At 39.2% G+C, this 24,293-nt stretch overlaps 1 protein-coding gene across 1 annotated transcript in view; it reads right to left on the bottom strand.

Annotated features, from left to right (window-relative positions):
• Positions 1-24,293, bottom strand: part of pttg1ip2.L (PTTG1IP family member 2 L homeolog) — a gene marked incomplete at its 5' end in the record, with an annotated part of 31,078 nt that overhangs the window by 4,576 nt on the left and 2,209 nt on the right. The window contains 5 exon segments of the mRNA NM_001095779.1: positions 3,782-3,828; positions 10,879-10,947; positions 17,629-17,743; positions 22,942-23,050; positions 23,289-23,341. Coding sequence (NP_001089248.1) covers positions 3,782-3,828; positions 10,879-10,947; positions 17,629-17,743; positions 22,942-23,050; positions 23,289-23,341 — 393 coding nt within the window.

Here is a 24,293-nt window from a genome sequence, read left to right as displayed (position 1 = left end):
TAAAGGGTGATGACTAGGAGAGGTTCCTCCTGGGGAGAATGAGGTGCTATATGAGCTTACGCTTTAATCAAACGGAGGTTCTTAGGAGGATAATACTTTCATGTGAAAATGACAAACGCACATGGTATAAAAAATGCTGAACTTATATTTTAAAAATAAAATAGCCTTGCTTTGCTCCAATATCTTAGATCAGGGGTGCTCAACTGGAGGGGAATGGGCTCAATGCAGGTCTCCAAGGCATTTCTATGGCTCCAGTCTATTGTATGATGTATGGACACATATCGACTGTAGTGGGTATTGCTTATTAACCAGTGTCAATAAATAGAAGGAATTTCCATATATTTTTTGGCTATAATGTGTATCGGTCACCAACACGGACTTATTTGCGTTTCCTACAAGGACAACTGCTTCAGACTCTTCTCTCTCCTCTCAACTGAATAGTAACCATTAACTGGCTGGGTAGGTATTTACTTTCATCATACACATGGGCCTTGCACTTTTTTAAAGAAGAAAAGGCAAAATAATGGGGGGGGTGCCAGTTAGGCACCACTCTAGTGATTATAATTGCTGACCTGAAACCCTGGGCTGGTGCGCTTGTCCTGGGGTGTTACAGTAGGAACATCATGTCTTAATTTTCTTCCTGTTCCCGGATCATCTCTGTGGTGATGTGCAGTAGCAAGAGTAAAAAGTTGACTTATTGCTTCTAAGTTGCAGACACTTTTCAGCAAACAGCAGTACTGGCCTACGGTCTCAGGTAAGCTATTATAATCACTGCAGGGGGCCTAACATTTGGCACCCTGCCCACAGTGATTATGCCTTTAAATGGTCTAATAGGCTACTGGTTGTCAGGTTCAGTAAACATGCCAATACTTTCAATGGACAAAGTCTGGTCTAGCACTGTGAATGTTCTAAGGCTAGGGCCACACTATGTGGAGAAACACAAGCCGAGAATCCAATTCTCCGTTGCTGCTGTTCTGGTTGAAATGCCTGCACCCGGAAGCATAGTCTCCGCTCAGGTGGACGCTAGGGTTACCACCGGTCTGGTATTTCATCGGCCTAGCCGGAAAACACCAGCCAAGGCCAGGATTATAAATTTACCTGTAAAGTTGTAATCCCTATTGTTCAGTCCCTGGCCCGCCTCAGTTCTGCCCCTGGTCCACCTCAGATCCACCCCTCTCATCTCCCCATCTCACCTAATCCAAGCGCTGCAGTCCCTTCCTGGCCAAACCGGCATCGAAACTTCATGACTCTGCCCCCAAAATGGCACAACCCTGCCTCTCTCTGGCCAGCCTCTACGTCACCGGCCGGTAGGACTAGAACTAACCCTAGTGCAGGCAGATAGGATGGATATCCGCTGTGAAGTGCGACTATACTTCCGGGTGCAGCAGCAGAAGATCAGCGGGAGAACGGATTCTTGGCTTGAGTTTCTCCGCAGGCCAAGATTTGCATTCGTGTGGTCCTAGTCTTGTTGACAGAACAGCTCCAGTCTTCCCTACTGGCTACAAAGTGGCACACAAAAAGCAATCTATGGTACATACGCCTAATGATAGCCTACAAATTTAGGTTACATATTAAATGTTATAGAATCTGGTTTAAATTATAAAAAATACAGATGATTTAGACAGCTCCACATTGCTATATGCATATTTTTCACACATTATTGCCGAGACAGTTCCAACCTAATTAAAGAAGGAGAGCCAGCAAATGATAAAAATTCAAGAATTAACCAAATAGAGATGAAGCTCTCTCTGTAATAAAAAGCGGGCATTTGCCCATCTCACTGTCACCGTTCCTGTCAAGTCATTTCAATATGTAATTACCATTTAAATGACCTGGATGGTGCAATCGGAGGAGAAAAAGAGAAAAAAAAAGTATCCCCAAAAGACAAGCCTGAGCTGACATTTTGTTGTCTAATCTTCAGAGCCAGGGCTAATAAAGCTCTTGTCATTCTGTCACTCATCCTTATTAACAGTGAATTAGGTTGGACGCACACAAAAAAAAAAATATATATATATATATATATATAATTTATCTTCTAGTGTCAACTGTGTAGAGTCTATTTATACAGAAAAGTTGCTTTGCTGCACTGCTGTTAGCTACCTAAATATATGAAGCAATACACAAGGCAACTTCAAAGGCTTGGGGAAGCAAGCTTACATACATTTTGTTTTAAATTCAGCAAATGCCACATTAGGATTAAATGAAAACTGCCAACAGTATGAAGCAAGTGCAAAGCTTGTCTGCTAAATGTACATAATAAAGATTAGGCTTTCGGCAACAAACTTTAAGAACATGAAAGAGTCCTCGCGATAGATTTTAATTCAGAAATACATCACACAGAAATAGTATGTCTTATATTCAAAGTCTCTAAAGGAAAAACGGAATGTAAAAAAAGTATTTACGATGTTTCATGCAAAGTCATTTGTAAGTTAATCTTATCTTTACCCATGCTCCAGAGTTTTTCTTTTCTCTAAAGGGAACTAAAACACTTAGCTTCTTTGGAAACAAGCCCCACTGTTGGCATAGCACTTGGTCAATCAAGCAAATCAGAGTAGCTGTATCTGGCTACATGCACTCAGCTGTAGTGCACTTGTAACATAGACCATTCACTTCCAATTGTTTTTTAAACAACCTAAGTGAATAGACTGGATATTTCTACTGGCCAGTGATATTCAGATATTCTGGGTTCAGACAATCCTTCAACATTTAGGGAGGAATTTACAAAAATTCTAATTTATCTAATTTTTTTTTTAAACAAAGTCGACCTAACTCCCATCCACGAATTTAACTCATTTATCAAAAAACATCATTACAAAATCGTGTGCCAATTAGAATCGTCATACTTTTTAGAACGATTACTTAGAAAACTCGACTTAATCGAATTGGCGGTGCGACAGATAGTATTTATCTGACGAAAACCAGAGTGGATCACGATGTCAAGTAACATCTTCAGGGACATCTGCCATTGACTTCTACATGACGTCGAAAAGTTTAAGTTGGAACATTTTCAGATTCAAAGATTTTTTTTCTTCTAAAAATTTGTTTTCCCCTTTAAAAATTTGAGGTTTAATAAACAGGTCCCTAAGTCATGTACCTTGGTTTACAAATCTTGGCCACAACCTGGCTTAGAAATTAATACCATAAGCAGGCCATTAACAGGCGCATTGCCACGACTTGGTCACCCCCAAGTTGGTAGCTTATCAACCCCTGTAAGGGCCAAAATGATGATGAAGGAGAAGGCTAAGAAATCCCACTGGGTATGGGGTATGCATGAAGTCTTTGTACTACATGTCTGCATGACCCCCTATGTTATCTGATCATTATCTCAAGGACGATAGAGCTACCTGATTGTTTCCACCACTTTAGTAGCCAAATACAGCAAACATTAGCTGGTTTGGCATGCTCAGTGATACTGCACATCACCCCATGCAACCATTTGTGCAACCATTTGCATGTAGTAATTCTTGCCAGTCATGTTATGCTCCAACCCCTTAGAAGTTGCTCTCAGTGACCTTAAAGTAGGTGCTTATTTTTGAATTCCTTGTTTGAGCTGGCCATAGACGTGCAGATATAGCCTTATGTCCGACGTAGAACCAATCGTTACAATCTCACGACCTACCATTAACCATTCAGATTAAATAAATTAGTACAAAGAACAAATTAGACAATGTTCAGGCGCTTTCGGAATTAATAGTTGTATGTGGTTAGATGTTATGGTTTTTATATACATAGTTTGCATTAAGTGGAAGCAATTTTAATTAAGAAAAAATAAAAACCATACCGTATTTCTTCCGAATCTCATTATGTTTTACAGTCCTTTCATTCTTTCTGCAAAACAAAGAATACAGAGAAACATACAGTATGTGAGAAAATATGCAAATCATCTTCATTGAATATACAATCAAAATACATACTAGATTATGGCCTCATAAGTATGGCCGTGGGCTGAATCGTTTCTTAATCAAATTATAAATGTGTAGAATACTTATTGTTACATTATACAGTAATAATTATTCTTTTTTATATTCATGTTAGGGAATGTTTTTGGATTCAGAAGATTGAAGCAAATTAGTGAAAAATGTCAGTGTGTGAAAAAAAAAATGGTACATCTTATCACGTGGTCTAAAGCTGGTAAAAGGTATGGAAAATCTTAGCTATGAAGAAAGAGTGGCCAAATTGGGGATGTTCACGCTGGAGAAGAAGTGTTTACGGGGTGATATGATAACTATGTATAAATATATAAGGGGATCATATAATGATCTCTATAATGCTTTATTTACCAGTAGGTCTTTCCAGCTGACACAAGGTCACCCATTCCGTTTCGGTTCCGCCTAAATATTCGGAAGGGATTTTTTTTTTTTTTTTACAGTGAGAGCTGTGAAATTTTCTCCCTGAATAAGTTGTACAGGCTGATACATTAGATAGCTTTAAGAAGGGGTTGGATGGCTTTTTAGCAAGTGAAGAAATACAGGGTTATGGAAGATAGCTCATAGTACAAGTTTATCCAGGCACTAGGTGTGAAGATTGACCCGAAACCCACAGTGACCTGTGGGTTGACAACCGGATGGGTGGGTTTGGGTTGAAATTTGGCCAACCACTGCGGGTTAGGGTTGGGTGCGAGTCAGACTGGGGGAGGACACCAATTCTCTTCTCCCGAAGATTCCGTCTTGGAACCAGAGGGGCATGCAGAAGTAGCGTACAGAGTGGGAAATTGGGCTTGAACTGCAAGCACAAGTTATGGAGCAGAAGGAGACACAGCCCACATCAGAGTCAGGAACAATGCTGGACTGCATCTTCAGAAGCTGTTCTTTGCATGGAGTACCAGATTTTTAATGTGGTGCTTTGTGCAGAGAGCAACAACCCCAGGGTTGCAAGTGCTACTAAATGAGCACCAAAGGGTGTACACTTGCGCCATCTGGGGTTGTAAATGCCCTGTACAGATTTCATGTGAATCTAAACATGCAGGAAATAAAACAGCATTGAATATCTGTGGTCAAGAAGACTCTGTAAATAAAAAGCATCCTGTCTTACCATAAGTAATTTTTTTTTAAATTAAATATGATATTTATTTCAAATCACAGTCATGTCTTCATTGTCAATGCGAGTCTTGATATGGCAGCCACAATTACTATATCTACCAACAGCAGCTTTTAGGGAACTCCTTGCACCTCATTTTTATTCATTGCGATAGAAGTAATTGTAAATGTCTCGTATTAATTTGGCACACTGAGCGAGGATTCCATTTCACTGCTTGGCTTGTTTTTTTTGAGCATGATAATATGATAACATTGTGCCGATTCAATTCAGAGAGGATGTAAAAGGTGGATATTACAATGTCTTGACTGCAATCTTAAAACCAATTAAAGCCACTACTTAACTTCTGCTGCAAAAACATATCATGTAATTAACGTGTTTTAAAATGATTGCATGAATTATTAACTTCCTTGTTTTGCATATGCAATGATAATAATTAGCACAGCCTCAGACACTGATATGGAATAAATGAAAAGCAAAGCAGCCAAAGAATAATTTCCTGCCTCGATAAGAAAAATAAAACTAGACCAGTTTTTGTGTATATAGTCATTTACAATCTGGAAGCCTAAAATGACATTTACGTGAATTAAACCGTTTAAATTTAGATTAAATGGGATGAAGTGTGTATTTGGGGGAAACGGGGGCAATAATATGGACATAGCTGTTTACATCTCACAAACAATACACCACGCAACTAAATGTCAATGCAAGCTTTGATTTAGAAGTGGTACATTGATGACATTCACATATCCAATGTGCTTTCCAAGTGTATCTTACAGTTGAGAGGAAAGACTCAATCTGTCTTTGGATGCCTGCCCACTTTAAGCATGCTAGCAACTAGCTAACATTTTAAAGGGGAAGGCTTGTATTTGTTACTGCTGTAACGGAGTAATACACATTCACAATGTTTTTATCATTTTTTATACAGATTAAGAATATAGAACAATACAGTGTAACACGGAGTTGCTTGTCATATCTATTAATAAAAAATGTGGTTTATAAATAAACAGTTTAAGATGTTGAAGATGGGACCTCTCCCGCTGAGGTTTGTTGGGTCGCCCGTCGGCTTCTGCATTGATTGAAACTCAGAGGGTGTATTCAGTAGGCCCTGTTTGTCAAGAAATTCTCTAAATCAGGGCTGTCCAATTGGACCCCTTGTGTAGCACCCCCACATGAAAGTCTGCCTGCTGTGTCTGCTTACCATGTGTAATCTTTAAAATATATCACTGCAGAGATTAACTGCATTGTGTACAAATTAAATTCAGACAGTAATCCTCTGTACAGTTCACACATGTAATCCCCCCTGCATTGTTCACACTTGTGATACCTCTATTGTTCACACCTAAATCCCAGACAAAGTGCCCCCATTGTTCACCTGTTCACACACGTGCAAACTGTTGAAGGGGCACCAGCATTGTGTCAATGTATGTAGCACATCTTAGAGTTGTCCTGATAAATTTCCCTGTCTCCTGCTCTGTTCTGCCTTCCCCATGCTCCCTGTGTGTGCCCTACTCTGCCTGTGTGTGCCCTACTCTGCCTGCCCTATCCCCCGTGTGTGCCATACTTTGTCTGCCCTATGCTCCCTGTGTGTGCCATACTCTGCCTGCCCTATGTTCCCTGTGTGTGCCATACTCTGCCTGCCCTATGCTCCCTGTGTGTGCCATACTCTGCCTGCCCTATGCTCTCCATGTATATCATACTCTGCCTGCCCTATACTGCTTGGGTGTGCCATACTCTGCCTGCCCTATACTGCTTGGGTGTGCCATACTCTGCCTGTCCTATGCTCCCCGTGTGTGCCATACTCTTTCTGCCGTATACTCCCTGTATGCCATACTCTGCCTGCCCTATGCTCCTTGGGTGTGCCATACTCTGTCTGTCCTATGCTCCCTGTGTGTGCCATACATTGCCTGGCGTATGCTCCCTGTATGCCATACTCTGCCTGTCCTATGCTTCCTGTGTGTGCCATCCTCTGCCTGGCCTATCTGTGTGTGCCATACTCTGCCTGCCCAATGCTCCCTGTGTGCCATACTCTGCCTGACGTATGCTCCCTGTGTGCCATACTCTGCCTCCCCTATGCTCCCTGTGTGTGCCCTGAACTGCCTGTGGAACATAAGCCTGGTATTTGTTAGCATTTAAATATTATTGTTAGGGGTCCCTGAGGTGTTTAATCATGTGCTGGGGGTCTCTGTGTTATCCACAGGGGAGGAGGAGGCATGTGGATTTAAGTGTATGTCTTAATATGACTTACATGTTTCATATATGAGTGAGAAGTGATATTCCTGAAGTGAGCAACAACCATTTGTTTTTTTGGTGTGCTACCACAATTAATGTGGACATGGTCTTAAAAATTCTTGTGGTAACATGGGAGTGAGGGTATTGATCAACACATATATCCTGGCCCCCTTGCCTCATGTTTTATTAATATATTCTGCGCGTGTACTTTTTTTTTTTTTTTAACAGGGGTTTTTAGTTACAATTGCCAAGCCATAAATGGTGGTCCTAACTGTTTGCCTTTTGTCAATTATTTATTGGCTGGCACCTCCCTGCCTGGTTGCATTTCTTGGGAAAGGAGACTCCTTACCAAAGAACTGGTCTCACAGACTGATCCTCCCATGCTGCAGCTTTTATAACATTTGTTAAAGGCCTAAAATCACCATTAAAGGGAAATGTGTGGGGGTGTTACAACCACATGAAAGTTTGGCCATCCTTCCTGCAGAATAAAATTGGTAAAATACAAAGACACAAAAGGTATTGTGAGAGCACTCCAAGACTACGGTAAATGCATATGATACTGATAAAATCGTATGAAACTTTGATTTTCATGTATGGCCAACCATCACCACCGCTATGAATATCGGCAATTTCAAGCATGCTTAAAAATATTTTCTGTCATGTGGCATATCTGGCAGTTTATAGTGAACTGGCAGATGAGAAAGTGAAGAGGATCACAACACCTGTTCACTTCTTGCTGTTCAAAACGTTAGTTCAGTCTTGCCGAATGAACGAAACAATGGACGGCAACACTGTGTATGGCACCTTATACAGTACCCATTTTTTTGGCACATTCACTGATCCCATGTTTCAGTAGTTATGTAGCCTGTGCAATGCTTTGACCAAGAAACACTTTTACAAATAAATGCAACCAACCAGAGGGGTGCCAGCCTATGAAAATAGGACCAGAGGTAAATAGTTAAGAACAGTAATTTATATTAAATATTTAATACACGTTATAAATTTATTTAAAGGAATGGATTACTTTAACCCTGGATGGTATCATATCTAACATCAAGGGGCCCATTCACTAAGCTCGAGTGAAGGATTCGAATGAAAAATCGTTCGAATTTCGAAGTATTTTTTGGGTACTTCGACCTTCGACTACGACCTTCGATTCGAACGTTTCGAACGAAAAATCGTTCGACTATTCGACCATTCGATAGTCGAAGTACTTTCCCTTTAAAAAAAACTTCGACCCCCTACTTCGGCAGATAAAACCTACCGAAGTCAATGTTAGCCTATGGGGAAGGTCCCCATAGGTTTGCTAACCTTTTTTTGATCGAAGGATTTTCCTTCGATCGTTGGATTAAAATCCTTCGAATCGTTCGATTCGAAGGATTTAATCGTTCGATCGAACGAAAAATCCTTCGATCGATCAAACGAACGTTTAGCGCTAAATCCTTCGACTTCGATATTCGAAGTCGAAGGATTTCAATTCGAGGGTCGAATTTCGAAGTATTTTTAACTTCGAAATTCGACCCTTAGTGAATCTGCCCCAAACTGTTCAGGTATCGGCCTCCAGTTTAATCATTGGCCAGGAGGGCTTTCATTGACTTTATGTTATGACATTAAAAATGAAAATCATTTTTTTTTATCAACATGAGCTGTGGATAAAATCCACCTAGGGCATGAAAAGTGAGTAGCACTGCCAGCCATCTGTTCAGCTGAGAAGCTGTGAACAGCAGCGCACATTACACAGTGTAAAAGCTCATTTCTGATTGATAACACGTTGTCCGTTGCTCATTTGCACAATATACAAGTTGCCCAGCAGCCACAATGGCACTTTTGGTTTCTACTTGAGAAAAGGCAAAAAAAACATTAGTTATACTTTGCCTGGCCCTGTACACAGAAGTGAACAGTATTCTCATACAGGTATGGGATCTATTATCCAGAAGCCTGGAGGTTTCTGGATAATTTGGAGCACTATGCCTTAATCCTAATAAAACAATTTTAGAGAAATATACATTGGTGGATGGGCTCCATTGGTGCAAATGGAAGGTCATGAAAGGTATACTGTCTGTCATGGGGAAAAATGCAGTTAATAGTGCTGCTCCAGCAGAATTCTGCACTGAAATCCATTTCTTAAAAGAGCAAACAGATTATTTTATATTTAATTTTGAAATTGGACATGGGGCTAGACATATTGTCAATTTCCCAGCTGCCCCCCAGTCATGTGAGTTGTGCAAAACTTCAGTCACTCTTTACTGCTGTACTGCAAGATGGAGTGATATCACCCCTCCCTCAGCAGCCTAATAACAGAACAATGGGAAGGTAACCAGATAGCAGCTCCCTAACACAAGATAACAGCTGTCTGGTAGATATAAATACAGCACTCAATAGTAAAATCCAGGTCCCACTGAGACAAATTGAAGGGGAACTATCACAAAAATGAAAAATTAATATTAGCTTCAGCATACTGAAATACGAAACATGATGTACTGTTTCTGAAATAATCATGTTTATATTCACTATACCTGTTTCAGCATCTGTTTTTGTTTATTCTGTCTACATGCAGCAGATATTCATTGACAGTTGGATCCAATATATCTTATAGGGGGGCTCCTTTTGCCTAGATGATGTATTAGAGCTCACTCTATTAAAATCACCAGAAATCCTGTCTCTCTACATGCAGAATTTGTGCAAATGGCAGTTATTTTGTTAGATTTTGTTTGTACTGGAATCAGTTATTTAAATGAGCTCTAATACATCTGCTAGGAAAGGAAATCCCCCTATAAGATATATTGGATCATTCATCTGACACCCAACTGCAGCATGAAGACAGAATGAGAAACAGATGCTGAGAGAGGGATAGTGAAGATAAACTTGATTATTTCAGAAACAATTCAGTATGAGGAAGCATTTTCGTGATTGTTTCCCTTTAAGTTACATTGAGTAGGAGGAACAACAGCCTGCCAGAAAGCAGTTCCATCTTAAAGTGCCAGCTCTTTCTGAAAGCACATGACCAGGCAAAATGACCTGAGATGGCTGCCTACACACCAATATTACAACTAATAAAAATACACTTTCTGGTTTAGGAATAACATTTTATATTGTAGAGTGAATTATTTGCAGTGTAATTTAGGAAAAAAAACTACACCATAAAAATAATGACAGAATCCCTTTAACTAAAGGCAGGGGGTCCCACATTACTGATGTGTAGGTTGATCCAAAACCTGTGGGTTGACCGCTGGTTTGGCAGGTCTGAAATTTGGTCAACCATTGCGGGTTAGACTAGGGAAGTATACTCTTCCACTGCTCCCAAAGATTCCCTGTCTCAGAACCAGAGGCGCGCACAGAGTGAGAAGACATGGGTACGGCTTGGGCAGTGGTCCTACAATGGCAACATTTGCAGGCTAGGGTCAGGTGCAGGTTAGGATATTGTGGGTTAGGGTCAGTGCAGGTCGAGTTCTTCCTGACCCGCACATCTCTTCCACTTTCAATGCCATATGATCGATTGACTTGGGGGGACTTCCGACCAGTTAACAGCAATTTGGCCTACCATGGACAAACTGTACTAAAATATTATCCAAGGAGATTTCCTGAGAAAGTAATCATATGGGAAAGCAGTACCTCTGAAGAGCTTCTTGTTTCCTCCTTTCACGCTCGCGTATAAGATTTTCTTCTTCTGCTTCCATTCTCCTGAATAAAAAGACAAAAAGGTCGATATTTTAGCACATGCAGATTCCAAATCCAATGTTTCTTTTCAGAGCTCACCAAATATTTTGCATGCCTAAAATATCATGTGTATTCAGCTTAGCCTATTTTACAAGATTTGTTTAAGAAAATATAAACTCTCCAAACAAATGAATGCAAAATTGCTCTTCTAAGCAATCATGCAATTTATTAATGATTTTTTTATTCTGGTTTGCAGGATATTAGCTGTTTTTTCGCTGCTCATATTATAGTCCTGCAAAGGGTCGCGTACCCGCAAAAACCTGCGATACTCTGTGGGTTGCTGGTAGAAGTTCCCGGTGTGGGTATAGACGCAGGTCCTGCGGGTTTGCGGGTTGCGGGTCTTCTCAATAGCGATTTTTACTCCTTTTTTCGGTCTACTTCTGATGATGTCACTTCTCGTTTACAATGACAGCACTTCCTGATTCTTGATGTTTAGTGGGTCGCGGGTCCGTGTTGCGGATAAGGTACTTGCGGGTCGGGTAGTGGGTCCAAGCGGGTAAGAATGCCGGTTGCGGGTCCGGGTTGCAGATTGCGGATACGAGTTCCAAAAAATGGACCCGCGCAGGACTCTAGCTCATATAATACATTCGAAACAAAAATACAATGCTGTTCAATTTGATAAGAGGAAACTCATGTGATGCTGCTCTGCTTAGAACGGACCAAAGAAACATCAGATTGGATTCCTGATAAAAATTACCATAGTGTGTGTGAATGTAATTATAACTGAACCTAAGGAAGGGGCTGTGAATAGTGTATAACCTCAGCAAAGTGCGTGGTTCCCTTTTAAGTATGTTATAGAATGGCAAATTCTAAGCAACTTTTCAATTAGTCTTCGTTATTTATTTTTTTTAGAGTTCTTTTTAAATGATTTGCTTTTCTTATTCTGACTCTTTCCAGCTTTCAAATGGGGGTCACTGACCCCATCTAAAAACAAAGGCTCTGTAAGGCTACACATTTATTGTTATTGCTACTTTTTATTACTCATCTTTCTATTCAGCCCCTCTCCTAATCATATTCTAGTCTCTAATGCAAATCAATGCATGGTTGCTAGGGTAATATGGACCCCAGCAATCAGATTGTTGAAATTGCAAACTGGAGAGCTGCTGAATATAAAGCTAAATAACTCAAAAGCCACAAATAATAAAAAATTAAAACCAATTGCACATTGTCTCCGAATATCACTCGCTACATCATACTATGGTGCAGATTTATTAAGGGTCGAATTGAAAATTTGAATTTTCTTTATGGTCAAAACTAGGGAGTTATCCAAACTCGATTTGAGGTTTTTTTTTTTTGAAATTCAAAATAGATTTTTGAGTTTTATCATACTCTGGCCCTTTAAGAATTCTAATTTGACTATTCACCACCTAAAACCTGCAGAAATGCTGTTTAAGCCAACGGGAGAGGTTTAGAGACCAATTTGTAGATGTTTGCAGCCTTCCTGACATTCAGGTTTTTTTCGGGAAAAAAAACCTTGAATCTAGTTTGATCGAATTCAAATCTAATTTTATTTTATTTTTATTTATTTTTTCGGGTCGTTTAAATTCGTCCGAGTTGGAAAACTTTCATTTTATCAATAAATTGACTAGTCGAAATTTGAATTTATGGGAGTTTAAAAAAAAAACTCACATGAATTCGAAATTCGACCCTTGATAAAGGTGCCTCCCAAAGTTAACTCAAAAGTGAACAACCTCTTAAAATAAAAGAATAATTCTTAAGTATACAGGTATACTTGTTATCCAGAATGCTCGGACCTGGGGTTTTCCGGAAAAGGGATCTTTCTGTAATTTGGATCTATGTACCTTAAGTCTACTAGAAAATCATGCAAACATTAAATAAACCCAATAGGCTGGTTTTGCTTCCAATACGAATAATTATATCTTAGTTTTAATCAAGTACAAGGTATTGTTTTATTTTTACAGAGTAAAAGGAAATAATTTTTAAAAATTTGGATTATTTGGGTAAAATGGAGTCTATAGGAAATGCCATTCCGTAATTTGAAACTTTCTTGATAACAGGTTTCAGGATAATGCACCCCATACCTGTAATGATGATGATGATAATGATGATGAAGAAAAGAACATTAATTTGTTTTAAGGGTTTACATTTCCTTTAAGCTAAACTGTGGCTGTGTTTTCATTTAAATGGTACTTTTAGTCAGTCCAAATAGTTTACCACAGATACTGAAATTACAGCAGACAGATACATGTCAACTAAATTCAACCTTACATGAACTCTACTAATATTGATCTTGATGAAGGCAAAAAAAAAATCCCAATACACCATTAATCAGCTAGGCCACAAAGGGGAAAATCCCTTTCTTATTACACGGTTATCATATTTTGTAGTGGATCAGTAATTGTTATTTTTTTTATTTTTTTTTTTTTTAAAGGGAATCTAAACCCAGCAGATGTAAACTTGCTCAAAGTTCTTTTACAAGCACTTTTGCAATTTCAGTTCATTTCTACTTTAAACAGTTTCTGAGATATTAGCATTTTTAGAATTATAAAATCATGCTTCGAATGAGTCATTTGAGGATTAACTGGATATAGGAAGTGCCTAGAAAGTTAGGGTCACCTACACTCTAACCTGGAAAGAGGGCTGCCAAAAGCCTGTAATTAACATATCTCATAAACCACTAAAAATAGAAAATTGATATTGCAACAGTGCTTAAGGTTTTCGGCGCGATCCGACAAGACGCATGCAACAAATCACATGCGACAGAAATAAGGTAAGAGATAGAAATGTCGGATGAAGTTGCAGCACTGATCCGACGTGACATGACTGTCGGATGCAGACGCAGAGTGCAGCGCCTGCATCCGACAGTCGTGTCGGATCAACGCTGCGACTTCATCTGTCATTTCTCTTACCTTATTTCCGTTGCATGCAATTTGTCACATGTGCTTTGTCGCAACGCGTCGGATCATGCCGTAAACGTCCATGCAGTCCTACCCTAAAGGGTCACTCTGAATATACCGACATCAATTTTGTTTTTGTTGGGGGGGCGGTTAGATCCCCTTTATGTTTTCTACCCGTACCTACATTTGTCCCTTAATTTTGAATTATATTCACATTTTTATTGTAGCCATAGTTGCAAATACAGCAGAAATTACATCTCTGGTGAGCAAATATTACTTAGAAAAAAATGTTTTTTTTATATATTACCATATTTATGATGTGGAAAGATTTATGGGAAGATTACCAAAAAAAAACAAAAAACACGGAGGTGTTTGGTGGGGGAGAAAGGACTAAACCCTTTGTGCCTTTAAGCAAAACTGAAAAAGTCCAAGGTCATCATATTCCCGTCTCTTAGTGAAAATAAACATATAAGCAGTGAGGATGATTGACACGCTCACACAAAGCAGCAGAGGGGAATAGCATGTTATCTCATAATTCACCCCACTACCACATGAACCGGTCATATCAGTCTTATAAAGGCGGGAGGATATGAGCTTAATGCGGCGGCTATCTCTTCATCAGAAGTTATTTGTGTGAATTCCCCTCTTTCAAATATCTCTACAAAACAGAGCTGTGCGGCATTATCTCTTCTATAGGATTACAAGAGCCATGAGGGCTTCCTATTCACACTTATTGACTGGGAGGTGAGAAGATCTCTGCTTTCACACTGGCACTCCTCCTCCCTTGAATACAGTTAGGCACGGAGAACTGAAAGTGTTCTAAACACAACACTGATTTTATAAAATTATTATTGTTATTATTACTATTATTATTGTTAATAATAATACCATGTAATTTTAGAGCACCAACATATTCCATAAATTATTATTAGCAAAAGCTGCTGTTTACATCCGATCATCATGTGTTTAGTCCTTGCATATAGAATCTACAGAGACTGGTTCAACACAAGTAACTCTCAGCAGATAAAATAAACAGATATACCCCTTACATTAATTAAAGAGGAACTCCGGCTTCCAAACCAAAACTTGATAAAGAGGCCCAGATAACACAGAAACCCCTAATATACCCATAATTGTTATCAGTTTCTTCAAAAAGTATGAATAAATGCCATTTTCTATGCTGAAATCCAGCTGTTTAACAGTTCTACTCTTTCTGCATCATTTAAAATCCTGGTAGGGAAGGAGGGACTAAACACTGATGTTACAAATTGTAACAACTTCTCCACAGCTTACAGACAGCATGTAGGAACTATGTAACCCACAATGCACTACGCTGTGATGTTCTGTTCCTTATTGAAATCACATGTGCAGGGAATTGTGGAGGATGCAGGCTAAGGACAGATGGCTGCTGATACAAAGTAACAGTAGTCAGCCAGCTCAGCAAAGTAGTCAGATCAGAAAGAAAGCAGGGGGCTAGGCTTAGGGAACTGTTCCAAACCATTATAAATTATAATAAAAATCTGGATATTTTTTTAATTGATGTATATTGCAAAGTTGCTTGAAATTGTGTTTACTTTTCAAAAAGCTAAAGTTATGTTTTTGTGGAGTTCCCCTTTAAGATCAAGACAAATTCAGATCCTGTCACCACAAAAAAAAAAAAAAAAAAAAAAAAAAAAAAAAAAAGAGAGAGAGAGAGAGAGATAAATCCTGGTACGGAGGCATCAAGCCTTCCCCGCGATCACAAATGCAAGAATGTATCCAAAATTAGACAACAATTTATGCATGATTTATACAGGAGGAAGCACTAAGAGGGTGAGAATTGCATTATGGGTTATTGCGCAGTTTCGAAAGGCCTCTTGAGGATTAGCCCAAGATTATGTATAAAATCATTTGTTGGGCTGGTATCCAAACAGAACATTATGAGGGTGATACTAAACCTTATAAAGAGTTCTGCACTGCATACATACACATGTGCAAAGCAGGTTAAAGCTCTCTGATCCTCTCTTTTTTTCCCTCTGGGTACTGAGATATCTGAATAGATTCTGTCCTTGAGTTGAAAGCTGTATGTCTAGTGTAGTGCCAAAAAGTGCAGGTGTTTGGTGTGCATTATGCAAGTGCCAAGCCAGCACACTTAATCTAACTATATACTGTAACTGGCACATGGACAAACATTCATGAGGCTTTTAGCCTTCCTTTAAAGCAATATTGTAGCCACCTAAACTTCAGAACACTAGAATGGAAGAATGGTTTTATGTATATTTAATGTATACTTTATGACACCTCCTCAATTCTTCAAAGCAATAAAGAGAGGAAGAAAGGTTATTTAATCAGATTCTTCCACTCCTCCCATACAAACCCTATGGGGGTTATTTGCTAAACTCCAAATGCAAAAAAAAATCTTTTTTTTAATATAAAATCAGACTTTAATAATTTCCGAAAAATTAGAGATTTTTTAAACACTGAGGATGGAAAAATCTGAATCAGACTCAGACCGGTCAAGGTTGCATATAAGTCAATGGGAGAAGTCATAATGATTTTTTTTTGATGTGCGCCGGGTTTTGTGCAATGCCCCCAAGTTTTCAGGGACAAAAATCCGAGTTTTCGGGTGAAAAATCTGAAAAAAACGTGAAAATCCGATGAAAAATCTGAAAAAATCATGAAAATCTGTTTTTTTTTTTTCCCACAAAGCAAATTCCCTGAAAAATGTAATAATAAGCGCAAAAATCCACAGCGGAGAAAACATTGAGATAAATTCGGACTTTGATAAATAACCCCCTATGTATTGTGAGTTCCTCTTAAGGCCCAGTGAATGGGGCCCTCTGACAGGCTTCCCCGATCGCTAACTGGGAAAAAGTCAGCCAGATGTCGATCGGCCATCCTTAAAAATCACGTCGGAGTGAGGACCCGATTGGTTCATGGATGCAGTCCTCGATCTGACCGCCCATTTTCCCCTCATTATGATTCGATTGTAGGGCCCTATGGCCCACAGACAGATCATCCAGATATTGCCCACCTCATATCGGGGAGAGATCCGATCATTTGGCGACCTCGCCATACAAGCAGATCTCCATATGTATGGCCAGCTTTAGTCTAAGCTTGAGACACAACAATTATGAGGGATGGGCATGCATTTTAAAGTTGCTGCCAGTGTTTAAAATGCTTAAAGGAAAACTATACCCCCGAACAATGTAGGTCTCTATAAAAAGATACGGAGTAAAACAGCTCATATGTAAAACCCTGCTTCATGTAAATAAACCATTTTCATAATAATATACATTTTTAGTAGTATGTGCCATTGGGTAATCAAATAGAAAACTGCCATTTTAAAAAATAAGGGCCTCCCCCTGGGATCATAGGATTCACGGTGCACACAAACAACGTACATGTTAGGTCACATGAGCCAATTATCAGACAGAGTTCTGTATTTTTCTCCCACACTTCTTCCTGTTACAGTTAGAGCTGCAGTATTTCAGGTCAGGTGATCTCTGAGGCAGCACACAGACCATCACGAAATGGTGGTTCAAGGCAAGAGATGTAAAAGAGCAATATTGACTTACATATATATATATACACACCAGTTTGGTAGAATTCTTTAATAGGTCACTTAATTTGATAGAAACTGTTGCTTAAGAGGGTATAGTTGTCCTTTAAAATGTATTTAAAGGAATTGTTTAGTGTAAAAATAAAACTGGGTAAATAGACAGGCTGTACAAAATAAAAAATGACTTGGTCATAAAGAGACCCACACAAAATAAATGTGGGTGTCTGGAGAATATCAAATACTTACATTAGGGAATTGGAGCGTTTCCTGCAGTAGCAACAGTAGCAGCAACAGACTGTGATGCTCAGTATGAGGAGTCCCACAATCACGGATATTGTGATGATCAGTGCCTCAAAGTTGACTATGGAATAGAAAGAGAAATACAGACATATGAGTAAAATCAAATGAGGAGTATCATGCAGAAGTCTCAAGAGAGAAGCAAAGCTGACTCTCTGAAGATACCACAGCTAGAGAGAAAGTGAGCCAAGCGATAGAATAAAAAAAAATTATAACGTTATACTTTTTTCAAATAAGTAACTTTAAGATGGGACTTTACCTTTAAGTCCCATCTCAAAGTTACTTATATTTAATCGGTTATAGAATGGAAAATTCTAAGTAACTTTTCAATTGGTCTTCATTATTTTTTTTTATAGTTTTTTAATTATTTGCTTTTTTTCTTCTGACTCTTTCCAGCTTTCAAATGGGGGTCACTGACCCCCATCTAGAAACAAATGCTCTGTAAGGCTACACACATTTATTGTTATTGCTACTTTTTATTACGGTATGCATCTTTCTATTTTGGACCTCTGCTACTCATATTCCTGTCTCTTATTCAAATCAGTGCATGCTTGCTAGGTTAATTGCACCCCAGCAACCAGAAAGCTAAATAACTCAAAAACCACAATTAATAAAAAATAAAAAACAATTGCAGATGGTCTCAGAATCACTCCCAGGCAGTAACCAATCAGTGACTTGAAGGGGAGGCCACGTGGAACATGCAGCTCAGATTCAATAGCAACAGTTATGGCCCATGTGGCCCCCCTCAAATCTCTGATTGGTTACTGCCTGGTAACCAATCAGTGGAAACAAAGAGAGCTGAAAAGTAGGAAGTTGTGTTCTGGCTATTATTTTAGACATCCAGTCAAACCAGCCTTTATTTATGGCTAATTAACAATATTAGAAACATTTTTTATTTTGCACAGCCTATTTAACCAGTTTTTATTTTTATACAGAATTATTCTTTTAAAGGAGAAACAACCCCCTTATTAAAAAATACCCTACCGCCCACCCCATCTCCCTCCTGCCCCCCAGCCTAGCTGCTACTCCGGGTAAATGCCCCTAACTTTTTACTTCCCCCTCGGTGCAGATTCAGGGATTGCAGCCATCTTCCGGGTCTTTGATAATCTAAGAATGAGAACGGCGCATGCACAGTTGGAGCAATTTCCCGGTTTGCGACAACTGCGCATGCGGCGAAATGGGCGGAAATTGCAGAAGAGCTTGAAGAAGACACGGAAGATGCCTGCTGTGAACTCCGATCCCTGAGTCTGCACCGAGGGCTAAGTAAAAAGTTAGGGGCATTTGTCCAGGGTAGCAGCTAGGCTGGGGTGAGGAGGGGGGGTCTATGTGGGGTAGGGTTTTACTTTAATAAGGGTCTTTTTTTCTCCTTTAAGGTGAGTGAGGAAATCTATAAGCTTTTAAAGTTATGCGTATCATTGGGAGAAAGCAATTCCTTGATACAGTGGAGGACAATACAAAAGAAGCAGATATGTATAAGGGACCCCTGAACTACTTCCCAAACTGTCAGTTCAGGACACTACTGCAATAGTTCAAAGAACAGAAGTTTTTTTGCATCCTTTATAAGTTTTTATAATGAGTAAAACATGTCTCCCCACAGAAAACCATCCGCCTGACACCGAGCCAGGAACAAAAAAAAGCGGAATATACAGAATACAATGATTTTATTAAGGGTTTCTTGGAAGCATTTAATTGTGAAAGTTAAGAGCATAATTTAGACTTAATTGTGGGATACAAGTAGTCATTTTTATTTATATAGAACAATTCCTACATGGCTGATATGTTTTTTTTTGTTGCTGTTTTAGAAATGCAAACGAACAATAAATGTACCGAATGAGAATAAATGACTCTTTTGGCTTGCCGGCTCCATCTAGTGGTAGCTTTGGTCCATTGCTATATATGGTCTCATTGGAATTTTACTGCAGCTTTACACAAATGTGAAAATTGTTTTTCTTAGGAGCAGAATTATTTTCAGTAAAAGCAGATTTCATGATTTGTCTTATTTAGTGAATTAACTGTACTTCTAGCAGAACAGCACTGTCCCTGCTTCCGAGTAAATTTGCATTATTAGCAGACATTTATGCTAATGGATTTAAATAATGCAGAAATGTTTAACAGGCTATTTGGCATTTATTACAGCAGGCACAAATGCCAACTGGCACCCACAGGACTGCCTTCTTAATCATTCTGGTCTAATCGTTTTACTGTTACTCAAAGAAACGTCATTATGGGTTACAGATTGCCATTTTCACCCAAGGAATTGACCGAATGTGCATTTAATGATTTCCAATAGACGCAGGAGAATGCTAGTAACCACCAGTTGTATAAAATAGCAAGTATCAGGGGTGCATCTGAACTTGAGTCACCTTGACAGCTGTGCCTTAAAGGGTGATTGCTGATAAGGTCTGGGAAATTACGGAGGCTTCAGGAGGCCCCCTGGTGGAATATACTTTGGCACATGATTTTCCATTTGTGTTGCTGTCGGCTATCACACACACACACAGCTAAATTGTAATTAACTATCCCCACCTGGAGCGCTTTTCCAGGGCAGCGAGCATCAATAGCAATCTTTCAGCTTCATTACAGCAGAGTAAAACATTTATATCTGATGCTGTTTATTTTGGCTTTCCTACGGAGCTTAGCTTCAAATGCTCTAGTTCAAGGCAATTCTGTGGTTCCCTAGATGAAATGCAATCCAATTTCCATATATTTTACAGTTTTTAATGGACTTAAACTTTTTATTGATAAGGGAATTCCCGATAGATACCACCAATTGTGTACAACACTGCTACGGAGAGCTGTTCCAGTTGTGTGACTTGTACCACAAAGGCATCGATCAAGATAATGTGGCCCAATACAGGGCAATGAGCACTGTGTGAATTGTGCTCTTTTACTTTGTTCTTAAAGGGGAACTATAAAATTAATATAAGCTTCCTCATACTGAAGTAAGAAACTTTCTAAATGAAACAATTAAAAATTCTGCACTGTTTCTGAAATAATCAAGTTTATATTCACTGTCCCTCTCTCAATAGTGAAGATAAACTTCATTATTTCAGAAACGGTATGGAATTTTTAATTGAAAGTATTTAGAAAATTTCTTATTTCGGTATACTGAAGCTAATATTTTTAACAATAGTTCCCCTTTAAGTATGGAAGCATCATTTGTAGGTTGCCTGTGGTTCACCTTCCATGGCAAAATATCAGAGTGCCAAGGCTCACCATAAAAACTAGGACCACAGGCCTGTGATCCAAACTATATTTTCTTCTTACCTATATTACCTTCTTTATTTCCTTTACATATGCTAATTTATCCTTCCTACTATATTACTTGGCCCAGTACATGTTTTTGTCTTATAGTGATGCATATATATCAGCTACAGCACAAAAGAAATGTAACATAAGATAAATAATTTTTCCCTGTCACATTGCAGCTCTTTTAGAAATACTGGGCAAATTTGCACCTGGGCAGTAACCCATAACAACCAACCAGTGACTGGCTTTTTACAGGCAGCTGTAGGTTGACCAATGAAAGCAAGCATTTGATTGGTTGCTATGGCTTACTGCCCAGGTGCAGATTTGCCCCGGGTTTATAAATGAGCCCCAATATTAAAGGAGAATTCAACTCCCTAGGTACAAAAATCCCTCCTCCCTCCCCTACGTAGGCCCCCCTCCCTCTTCCCCCCCGGGCAAATGCCCCTAACTTGTTACTTACCCCTCCTTCTAGGTCCTCTCCAGCAGAGTTCACGGCAGCCATCTTCTCCCGAGCACTCTTTTTCCTGTAGTGTTTGGCATTTGGTTTCGCATGCGCAGTAGGAGGCATTTGCCGGTTCATATCTACTGTGCATGCACCAAAAGTCACGAAGTTTCCGAAAAAGAAATCGGAAACTTCGTGAATGTGGTGCACATGCACAGTAGCTCCGTTTTGGCAAATGCCTCTAACTGCACATGCACCCGAAAGTCACAAAGTTTCCGATTTCTTTTTCGGAAACTCGTGACTTTCGGTGCATGCGCAGTAGATCCGACCCGGCAAATGGCTCCTACTGCGCATGCGCCACCAAATGCTGATAACTACAGGAAGAAGAGCGCCCGGGAGAAGATGGCTGAACTCCACTGGAAAGGACTAGACAGAGGGGTAAGCAACAAGTTAGGGGCATTTGCCCTGGGGGAGGAGGGAGGCCTACGCAGGGGAGGGATTTTTGCGCCTAGGGGGTTGTTTCTCCTTTAAGTGGAAGGTTTGGAGCCCCGATTAAGTGCTCTGTTCCCAAACAACATTGTATACTTATAGACTTCATATGTGCCTGCTTTACTCATCTTTCTATTTGTTGCACGGGTTCTATTAGTTTGCATGTAATTTAATTATTAATTCATATGCAAGATCAGAACATACCGCATTGCTGTTGATTTCCTTTTAATCTGGGTATGAAGTGACATTCATCATCATTTATGGTTATGATTCTGTTATAACCTTAAATGGTTGTAGTTTTTCTGTCTCTGAAGCTTATTGCGTGAAGTGTATTTGTAACTATTACAATATTTTTGTCAGCTATTTTCATTTGCTCCCAGGTGTATACTTATGCATTTTAAATATTATTTCATTACCAACAGTCTGGAACTGATCCAGAAATCAGGGGAATATACAGACTAACATGGCTTAAATGCACAATTCCTCATTACTTTAATTTCCTGTAATAAAAGTAGCAGTAACACTGTAACAAATATTCAAATGCATATGTATTGGATGCCATTTAGATTAATCTAGCGCAATTTGAATGATTACGTGACCAATTTGCATGCTAATATATTTGTATCTGCATACATGTTGGTAATACTAGGAAACTACTTGCAGCTGGAAGGATTTCACTGATGTTAGTCCAAGAGGGATAAGGTTCTAGTGCTGACAAAATATGCATGTAATAGTGTGCCCAAATTACAGAATGGCCATCTCCCATAAACTCTGTTTTATCCAAATTCTTAAAAATTATTTCCTTTTTCGCTTTAGTAATAACTTGATCCAAACTCAGATATAATTAATCCTTATTGGAAGCAAAACCAGCCTATTGGGTTTCTTTACAGTTTTTATTTTTTATAGTAGACTTGAGGTATGAAGATCCAAATTACAGAAAGATCCATTATCCTGAAAACCCCAGGTCCCGAGCATTCTGGATAATTGTTCCCATACCTGTACTTACTCCATAAAAATAGATTGGACAACTAAAAATGAAGGAACAGAGCCGGTTTTAAAGGCAACAAGTGAATGATACTTACTCCAGCAAGCACCCCATCTAGCTGCTGACATTGCACAAAGAGAGGATGGCGGAAAAATGTTCCTCACTGGGTAGTCCAAACAAGTGTTGTTGGTTATACACCAAAAGCACTACATGAGAGAAAAGCACACACACTATGAATAAGTGCACAAAAAATGCAGCAGGTCTTTTGTTCCTATGAATACTGAATAAAAACTACACAATAAAATGCACTGCGACTCATATAATGTAGCATAGAAGAAAGCTGCAAAGCTGCTAAAAGTAATTTTAGGTAATGTAGTTTAGCCCTGCAATAACGAAACCTAAAAATAATTATGTTCAACAGAAATTAACTTGGGAAGCACTTACAGAGACATTTTTCAGGCATTCTTCGCAGGACCTTCCAGAATAGAAGCTGCAAGCTGAATGTGAAGAAAGAAAATAAAATGTGAATTAGTTTAGTCTATGTAGCAGTAAAAATGTACAAAGGAAATCTGATCTGAAATACCTAGAGCTTGTAGGAGATCTGCAGGTAGCAAAAGTAAAATACCTTAGACTTAGACTTCTGGATATCTGCCTGTGGAGGCATATTCCAAAAAGTAGGAGGTGGAAAGTTTTTTTTTTGGGGGGGGGGAGGAATAATTAGCAGAGGAGGGATGGACAAAATTCAGGACTCAAGGGAATGTGGAATGGCTGACAAACCAACTTGAGAAGAACAAGTAAATGAATGATGTTCTACCTACATCATCCATTTTTGACTTAAAGAAACACTAAAGCCTGGCTAAAGAAGTAGCTATAAATGTTGTACAATATGTTTTGGGCTTCTGTACCAGCCCACGGCAACCACAGTCCTGTAGCAGTAAAGATCTGTCTCCCCAAAGATGCCTCAGTAGCTCCTTATCTTTTCTGCCGATTCGCTGCACATGCTCTGTGCTGCTGTCACTTACTGAGCTTAGGGACCCATTCACGATATACAGTACATATAGAATATAAATGTCACACTATAAGGGTGATTAGTAATTAATACATGGCAGCACAGAAACCAGTGCAACTGGAATCAGAATTTAATAATCAGCCCTGTAGCATCAGTTTATATTACAGACCAACCTCATTTTCTGCTTGATAATTAGTGACAACCCCTAAGCTTAGCTTCTCAACAACTGCTTAGAGCCCACTGAGCATGTGAGTGTCACAGACACTTTCCAAGTTGGTGACTACCTGTGACAAGTTTGAAGTCCTGGATCATTGCTGCTATTGACAAGCTGAAACTTTAGGCTGGTACAATAAGTTCAGTATATAAAATATGGTATTTTTTAGCCATATACTTTTTTAGGGTTCAGTTCTCCTTTAAGTCCACCTTGCTAGCCACTTGGT

This window comes from Xenopus laevis, chromosome 6L, assembly GCF_017654675.1.
Source record: "Xenopus laevis strain J_2021 chromosome 6L, Xenopus_laevis_v10.1, whole genome shotgun sequence".
NCBI classification, from domain to species: domain Eukaryota; kingdom Metazoa; phylum Chordata; class Amphibia; order Anura; family Pipidae; genus Xenopus; species Xenopus laevis.
Note: the sequence above shows the minus strand (reverse complement) of the source record. Positions and strands in the feature narration are given on the sequence as shown.